Source organism: Rhinoraja longicauda, chromosome 2 (genome assembly GCF_053455715.1).
Source record: "Rhinoraja longicauda isolate Sanriku21f chromosome 2, sRhiLon1.1, whole genome shotgun sequence".
Lineage (NCBI taxonomy): Eukaryota > Metazoa > Chordata > Chondrichthyes > Rajiformes > Arhynchobatidae > Rhinoraja > Rhinoraja longicauda.
The window spans coordinates 114,002,812-114,011,577 of NC_135954.1; the positions used below are offsets into that span (position 1 = coordinate 114,002,812).

The following is an 8,766-nucleotide window of genomic DNA, read 5'->3' on the forward strand; positions in this document are numbered from 1 at the left end:
AGACATACAGGTTTGTAGGTTAATTGGCTTGGGTTTATATACTTGGGAAAAGTGTAAATTGTCCCTAGTGTGTGTAGTAGGCTTGTGTTAGTGTGTGGGCATCGCTGGTCGGTGCGGACTCAGTGGGCCGAAAGGCTGTATCTTTAAAACTAAACTAAACTAAATCAGCCATAAGTGAATGGTGTAGACTCGATGGGCTGAATGGCCATCTACTCCTATGTCTTGTGGTGTTATGGCACAGGGGAGAGTTTGAGTTAGGGTTGCCAACTGTCCCATATTAGCCGGGACATCCCGTATTTTGGGCTAAATTGGATTGTCCCGTACGGGACCGCCCTTGTCCCGTATTAGGCCCAGACACTGTAGGCTCGATGGGCTGAATGGCCATCTACTATGTCTTGTGGTGTTATGGCACAGGGGAGAGTTCCCACTGCAGGCCCGGACACTGCAGGCCCGGACACTGCAGGCCCGGACACTGCAGGCCCGGACACTGCAGGCCCGGACACTGCAGGCCCGGACACTGCAGGCCCGGACACTGCAGGCCCGGACACTGCATGCCCGGACACTGCAGGCCCGGACACTGCAGGCCCGGACACTGCAGGCCCGGACAGTGTAGGCCCGGACACTGTAGGCCCGGACACTGTAGGCCCGGACACTGTAGGCCCGGACACTGTAGGCCCGAACCGTGTAGGTCCAGAGGCACGGGCGCCGCCTATCGCCTCCCGGCCCGGGCGGCCACCATTGGTGGAGTGGGAGCACGTGGCCGCTGGCTGGGTGAGGTCACGTGGGGCGCGGGGCGGTGACGTCACCTTGTCCCATATTTGGGAGTGAGGAAGTTGGCCCTCCTAGTTTGAGTGCTGGGCTTTGGGGTGGAGTTGGCTGCTCACGTCCCCATTGTCTTGTGTCCTTGTGTGATTCTGACTTCTTTCCTCTCGCAGGGTTTCAGCAAAGCCAAGGGCTACAGCCCCAACACCAACATTGTTCTGCTGAACGACGAGGCAGAGTCGGCCATCTTCAAGCAGCTCTTCAAGAAGTGGACAGTGAAGGGGCAGACCCAGGGCCTGGGCAAGAAGTATACGGTGGGCAAGATCGGTGAGTGGCCCACTCCCCCCCTCAGGGGGTACTCCCCTTAGATACCAACAGAGACCCCCCCCCCCCAGAAACGGCGGTCTCGGTGGCGCAGTGGTAGAGTTGCTGCCTTACAGCGAATGCAGCGCCGGAGACCCGGGTTCCATCCCGACTACGGGTGCTGTCTGTACGGAGTTTGTACGTTCTCCCCGTGACCTGCGTGGGTTTTCTCCGGGATCTCCGGTTTCCTCCCACACTCCAAAGACGTGCAGGTTTGTAGGTTAATTGGCTTGGTAAATGCAAAAATTGCTCCTAGTGGGTGTAGGATAGTGTTAATGTGCGGGGATCGCTGGTCGGACCGGACCCGGTGGGCTGAAGGGCCTGTTTCCGCGCTGTATCTCTAAACCAAACTAAACATGCGTCAAGGTGGCGTAGCGGATTGAGCCGCTGGCTCACACCATCAGGGTCTCGGGTTCCATCCCCACTGCCGACTTTTGTTTTGTGGCTTAGTTTAGTTTTGAGACCCAGCGTTGAAACTGGCCCACTGGGTCCGCACCGAACAGCGATCCCCGCACACTGTAGAAACATATAACATTCTTAAAGAATTGGACAGGCCAGACGCAGGAAGAAAATGTTCCCCATGTTGGGGGAGTCCAGAACCAGGGGCCACAGTCCAAGAATAAAGGGGAGGCCATTTAGGACTGAGATGAGGAAAAGCTTTTTCACCCAGAGAGTTGTGAATCTGTGGAATTCTCTGCCACAGAGGGCAGTGGAGACCAATTCACTGGATGGGTTTAAAAGAGAGTTAGATAGAGCTCTAGGGGCTAGTGGAATCAAGGGATATGGGGAGAAGGCAGGCACGGGTTACTGATTGTGGATGATCAGCCATGATCACAATGAATGGCAGTGCTGGCTCGAAGGGCCGAATGGCCTCCCCCCTGTACCTATTGTCTATGTTTCTACGTTTCTAACACTATCCTATCCCCACTAGGGACAATTTTTACATTTTACATTTACCAAGCCAATGAACCTACAATGCCGTATGTCTTTGGAGTGACGGAGTGGCTGTTTTTCTTTGTATTGTCATGTAATTTATGAGGAGTTTAGGTAAAAGACTATGTCCAGGTTATGTTTTTGTGTGTCGTGTTTGCTTGAGTCTGTGTGCCTGAGCTTAAGCCTAGACCGCGGGATAGTGAGTAGCCCCAAGTCGGCCGACCTGAGGGACCTGGAGATAGAGTGGTGGGTTAGAAGATTTTTGATATGGGGGGGGGGGGGGCAAGCCTGTTTAGGGCTTTGTATGTGAATAGGAGGAGCTTGAAGTTGATTCTGTACTGTACTGGGAGCCAGTGGAGAGAGGCCAGAATCGGGGTGATGTGGTCCCTTTTACGGGTACCCGTCAGGAGTCTCGCTGCGGCGTTTTGGACCAGTTGCAGGCGGGACAGGGATGATGGGCTGATCCCAGTGTATAGGGAGTTGCAGTAGTCTAGGTGGGAGGAAATGAATGCGTGGATGATTTTTTCAATGTCATCAAATTGGAGGAATGGTTTGATTTTAGCTATGGTACGAAGCTGGAAGAAGCTGGCTTTTACCACAGCGTTGACTTGCTTGTCAAACTTTAAAACTCTAATTCGCGGTTTGCCAGCTTCTGAGTTATATTTTTCTGTCCCTTTGTCTGTTCTGCGCCACAGCTAAGGTGGAACAGACCAAGTTCGACGTGACTGAGCTTCACGCCCGCCCCGAGCTGGCAGCTCAGCTGAGGATGGTGGATGATGCCTCGGGCACGGTGGAGGTGAGACACCTTTCGAACCTCAGACCCTTCATTTTTCTCACACCGCATTGTGGTGACATCCACCCGCCGACCCTGACCTTTACCCGTGACCTCCACCCGTGACCTCAACCCTGTCGACCCGCTGACCACTGACCTCGACCCTCCGACCCCTGACCTCGACCCGCCGTCCCTCGACCCCGACCTGTCGACCCCTGACCTCGACCCGCCACCCCGTGACATCGACCCACCAACCCCTGACCTCGACCCGCCGCCCTGTGACCTAGACCCGCCGACCCCTGACCTCGATTCGCCAACCTCTCGCCGCCCTGTGACCTAGACCCGCCGACACCTGACCTCGATTCGCCAACCTCTGACCTCGACCCACCGACCCCCGACCTCAACCCATCGACCCCTGACCTCGACCCGCCGACCCGTGACCCCGACTACCGGTGCCTGCACTCATCAAAATCACAATCATAATCACAACCATACTTTATTAGCCAAGTATGTTTTACAACATACGAGGGACTTCATTTGCCGTACAGTCATAACAATAAAAAGCAACAGGACACACAATATACATTTTAACATGAACATCCACCACAGTGACTCCTCCACATTCCTCACTGTGATGGAAGGCGAATAAAAGGTTCAATCTCTTCCCTTCTTTGTCCTCCCACGGTCGGGGGCCTCGAGCCTTCCGTTGACGGGGCGATCTTGACTCCCGTAACCGGCAGTCGGGCTCTCCGTTGTCGGGGCGATCAAGCTCCTGCATCGGGGGGAATCTCAGCTCTCCCACGCCAGGCGATCTACACCGGGCCGGGACTAGTCAAACCTCCTGCGGCTTGGAGCTTCCCGACATCAGACTCTACCCGAGACTGCCAGCTCCTCGATGGTGAAATCCGCAGGCCGCGGTTGGAGCGTGGATCGCAGGCAAGGGATCGCAGGCTCCGATGGTAAGTCCACGGCCCCCCCGGTGGGGCTCAAAGTCAGTCCCGAGCAAGGCCGCCAGCTCCACGATGTTAGGCCGCAGAGCGACCGGAGATACGATCCAGAAAACAATCACATCTCCGGCAAGGTAAGAGATTGATAAAACGTTTCCCCCGACCCCCTCCCCCACCCCCCCACATAAAACAAACCAGAGAACATTAACACAGACTTTTAAAACACATTAAAAATAACAAAAAGACGATAACAATGGACGGGCCGTTGGCGAGGCAGCCATCGCTGACGGCGCCACCCGGTGGCACGCAGCATGCATACAGGCCCTTCTGCCCTCCCCGCCCGTGCCCGCACTGACGTACCTTGCTGTCTGGTCAGGTGTGGAGGATCGAGGAGAGCGAGCTGGCCCCGGTCGTTCCGAGGACCTACGGGCAGTTCTATGGTGGAGACTGCTACCTGGTGCTCTACACCTACATGAAGAACGGCAGACCATCGTACATGCTGTACATGTGGCAGGTGGGCACTGTACTGGGGGGGCTGACGCATTATCACACAGGGCGGGTAGAGTCGCTGCCTCACAGCACCAGAGACCCGGGTTCAATCCCCACTACGGGCGCTGTCTGCATGGAGTTTGTACGTTCTCCCAGTGACCTGCGTGGGTTTTCTCCGGGAGCTCCGGTTTCCTCCCACACTCCAGAGACGTGCAGGTTTGTAGGTTAATTGACTTCAGTAAAATTGTCCCTAGTGGGTGTAGGAGAGTGCTAGTGAGTGGGGACTCGGTGGGCTGTACGGCCTGTTTCTGCACTGTATCTCAAAACTAAACATGCAGGTACAGCAGGCAGTGAAGAAAGCTAATGGCATGTTGGCCTTCATAATGAGAGGATTTGAGTATAGGAGCAAAGAGGTCCTTCTGCAGTTGTACAGGGCCCTGGTGAGACCACACCTGGAGTATTGTGTGCAGTTTTGGTGTCCTAATTTGAGGAAGGACATTCTTGCTATTGAGGCAGTGCAGTGTAGGTTCACCAGGTTAATCCCCGGGATGGCGGGACTGTCATATGAGGAAAGATTGGAAAGGCTGGGCTTGTACTCACTGGAGTTTAGAAGGATGAGAGGGGATCTTATAGAGACGTATAAAATTATAAAAGGACTGGACAAGCTAGATGCAGGAAACATGTTCCCAATGTTGGGGGAGTCCAGAACCAGGGGCCACAGTCTGAGAATAAAGGGGAGGCCATTTAAAACTGAGGTGAGAAAAAACCTTTTCACCCAGAGAGTTGTGAATTTGTGGAATTTGTTAAAAGAGAGTTAGATAGAGCTCTAGGGGCTAGCGGAATCAAGGGATATGGGGAGAAGGCCGGCACGGGTTACTGATTGTGGATGATCAGCCATGATCACAATGAATGGCGGTGCTGGCTCGAAGGGCCGAGTGGCTGCCTCCTGCATCTGTTTTCTATGTTTCTATGTGACCAAAGGGATATATGGATATGAACAGTGGGACAGGCTGGACGTGCAGGGTGGGGGAGGGACGGAGAGACACATCGATCTTGTGAGCTGCCCAAGCAAAATAAGAGGTGCTGTTCCTCCAATGTGCACGTGGCTTCACTGCGACCATCTACCCTGCAGTCAATGTTCCGCAGATGATCCATGGGGTCATCCCAACTAGGGGTTGCCAACTATCTCACTCCCAAATAAGGGACAAGGTGATGTCACCGCCCCGCGCCCCCACGTGACCTCACCCAGCCAGCGGCCACCTGCACTCGCTCCACCAATGGTGGCTGCCCGGGCCGGGAGGCGGGTTGCTACGCAACCTCCGTTAGGCAGTGCCTGGACCTCTGGACCTACACTGTCCGGGCCTACACTGTCCAGGCCTACACTGTCCGGGCCTGCACTGTCCGGGGCTACACTGTCCGGGCCTACACTGTCCGGGCCTACACTGTCCGGGCCTTCACTGTCCGGGCCTACACTGTCCGGGCCTTCAGTGTCCGGGCCTACACTGTCCGGGCCTACACTGTCCGGGCCTTCACTGTCCGGGCCTACACTGTCCGGGCCTTCAGTGTCCGGGCCTACGCTGTCCGGGCCTACACTGTCCGGGCCTTCAATGTCCGGGCCTACACTGTCCGGGCCTACACTGTCCGGGCCTACAGTGTCTGGACTAACACTGTCCGGGCCTACAGTGTCTTGACTAACACTGTCTGGGCCTACAGTGTCCGGGCCTAAGGCGGGACAAGGGCGGTCCTTACGGGACAAACCAATCTAGCTCAAAATATGGGATGTCCTGGGTAATACGGGAACAGTTGGCAACCCCAGTCCCCAACTCTAACCCGCTGAGACCCTTGCTGTGACTTACTTGTGCTGTTTGTGACGTTTGGCTGTGTTTGACCGTCCAGGGCCGGCACGCCTCGCCGGGTGAGGTCGCAGCCTCTGCCTTCCAAGCGGTGAACCTGGACAAGCAGTACAACGATGAGGCCGTGCAGGTCCGTGTGGTGATGAACAAGGAGCCCCGGCACTTCCAGGCCATCTTCAAGGGCAAACTCATCATCTTCGAGGTGAGGTCTCGCAGCAGAGGGTGGGGGGGTGGGGAGTGGGTGGGTGGGTGGGGAGTGGGTGGGTGGGTGGGGAGTGGGTGGGTGGGTGGGTGGGTGGGGGGTGGGGAAAGAGGGGTGGGGTGGGGGGATGGGGAGACGGTGGGGGTGGGGTGGGTAGGGGTGGGGTGGGGTGGGGGATGGGGAGAGGGTGGGGGATGGGGAGAGGGTGGGGATGAGGAGTCGGTGGGTGATGTGGAGGGGGTGGGTGGGGAGTGGGTGGGGGTGAGGAGGGGGTAGAGGTGGGGAGAGGGTGGGTGGGGGTTGTGGTGGTGGGGAACTAGATGTGGATGTAGGGTTGGGTGTGTTGGTGGTTTTGTGGAGTGGAGAGGGGTTGAGCAGGGGGGGGGGTGTTGTGGAGGTGAATGGTGGGAGTGCTGGAGGTGGGGGTGGGTGGGGAGGGGTGTTTGGTATCGGCTGGGGTTTTGTGGAGGTGCAAGGTGGGTGAGGGGTGGGGAGATGCCTCTGCTGTTACGTGGGAGGGGGTAGACACACAACGCTGGAGTAACTCAGCGGGTCAGGCAGCATCTCGGGAGAGAAGGAATGGGTGACGTTTCGGGTCGAGACCCTTCTCCAGACTTGAGTGTGGGGGGGGGTTATATGGAGATGGGGTTCAGCGAGATGATGGGTGGGGGGTTTGGAAAAGATGGGATGGTTCACCTCCTTCCTCACACCACGACCACCAACCTGTGGGCGGTCACGGTGGCGCAGCGGTAGAGTTGCCGCCTCACAGCGCCGGAGACCCGGGTTCCATCCCGACTACGGGTGCCGTCTGTACGGAGTTTGTACGTTCTCCTGTGACCTGCGTGGGTTTTCTCCGAGATCTTCGGTTTCCTCCCACACTCCGAAGACGTGCAGGTTTGTAGGTTAATTGGCTTGGTAATTGTAAACATTGTCCCTAGTGGGTGTAGGACAGTGTTAGTGTGCGGGGATCGCTGGGCGGCGCGGACCCGGTGGGTCGAAGGGGCCTGTTTCCGCGCTGTATCTCTGAACCAAACTAAAGTAAACTGTGCCACTCTCTTGCCCCATGTCCCCCCTCCCCTCCCCCCTCCCCGTGCACCTTAGGGTGGGACGGGTCGCGATGGACAGACGGATGAAGGTCCCATCAGGCTGTTCCAGGTGCGGGGCAACCACGGAACTGAACACCAAGGCCGTGGAAGTCCCAGCGCGAGCCTCCTCCCTCAACTCCAACGACATCTTCGTATTGAGGACGGAGCAGACCGTCTACATGTGGTGTGGCAAGGTGAGCACACCTGGGGATGGAGGGGGATGGGAGAGGGGGGGGACACAGGTGGGCTGCAGCTTCCAACGGGAACAAGGTGACCAGGAACAAGGGAACTAGCAGAGAAGAAAGCCAATGGCATGCTGGCCTTCATAACGAGAGGAGTTGAGTATAGGAGTAAAGAGGTCCTTCTGCGGTTGTACAGGTGAGACCGCACCTGGAGTACTGTGTGCAGTTATGGTCTCCAAATTTGAGTATAGGAGCAAAGAGGTCCTTCTGCAGTTTGTACAGGGCCCTGGTGTGCAGTTCTGGTCTCCTAATTTGAGGAAGGACGTCACCGTCTCCCCCCCACCACCCCCTCTCCTGAAACTTACTCCACAATCAGTCGCCATTCATCCTCCCACCTCTCTCTCACTCCCTCCAACCTTCTCTCTCTCTCTCTCTCTCTCCATCTTCAACCTTCTCTCCATCCCCCTATTGAGGCAGTGCAGCGTAGGTTCACCAGGTTAATCCCCGGGATGGCGGGACTGTCATATGAGGAAAGATTGGAAAGACTGGGCTTGTATTCACTGGAGTTTAGAAGGATGAGAGGGGATCTTATAGAGACGTATAAAATTATAAAAGGACTGGACAAGCTAGATACAGGAAAAATGTTCCCAATGTTGGGGGAGTCCAGAACCAGGGGCCACAGTCTAAGAATAAAGGGGAGACCATTTAAAACCGAGGTGAGAAGAAACTTTTGCACCCAGAGAGTTGTGAATTTGTGGAATTCTCTGCCACAGAGGGCAGTGGAGGCCAATTCACTGGATGAATTTAAGAGAGAGTTAGATAGAGCTCTAGGGGACTAGTGGAATCAAGGGATATGGGGAGAAGGCAGGCACGGGTTACTGATTGTGGATGATCAGCCATGATCACAATGAATGGCGGTGCTGGCTCGAAGGGCCGAATGGCCTCCTCCTGCACCTATTTTCCATGTTTCTATGTATCGATGTGTCCTCCTCCCTTCACAGGTAGATGGACACAATCCAGTCTCAGTGTTTTATACTTCTATCAACTCTCTCCTTTGACATTTTTCCATCCTTTGGGAAAAGGTTCTGATGTTTACTCTATCTGGGCCTCTCACCGTCCCAGAGACTTGTGTCAGGTGTCAGTCAGGGAGGGAGGTTGCTCTGTAGAGCGAGCGAGGG

The 8,766-nt window shown here is 55.9% G+C and overlaps 1 protein-coding gene across 1 annotated transcript in view; it reads left to right on the forward strand.

Moving 5' to 3' along the window:
* Positions 1-7,699, forward strand: part of vill (villin-like) — a 32,580-nt gene extending 24,881 nt beyond the window's left edge. Inside the window, 6 exon segments of the mRNA XM_078424213.1 lie at positions 936-1,089; positions 2,754-2,854; positions 4,154-4,291; positions 6,163-6,321; positions 7,423-7,485; positions 7,487-7,699. Coding sequence (XP_078280339.1) covers positions 936-1,089; positions 2,754-2,854; positions 4,154-4,291; positions 6,163-6,321; positions 7,423-7,485; positions 7,487-7,699 — 828 coding nt within the window.
* Positions 7,700-8,766: the final 1,067 nt, after the last annotated feature.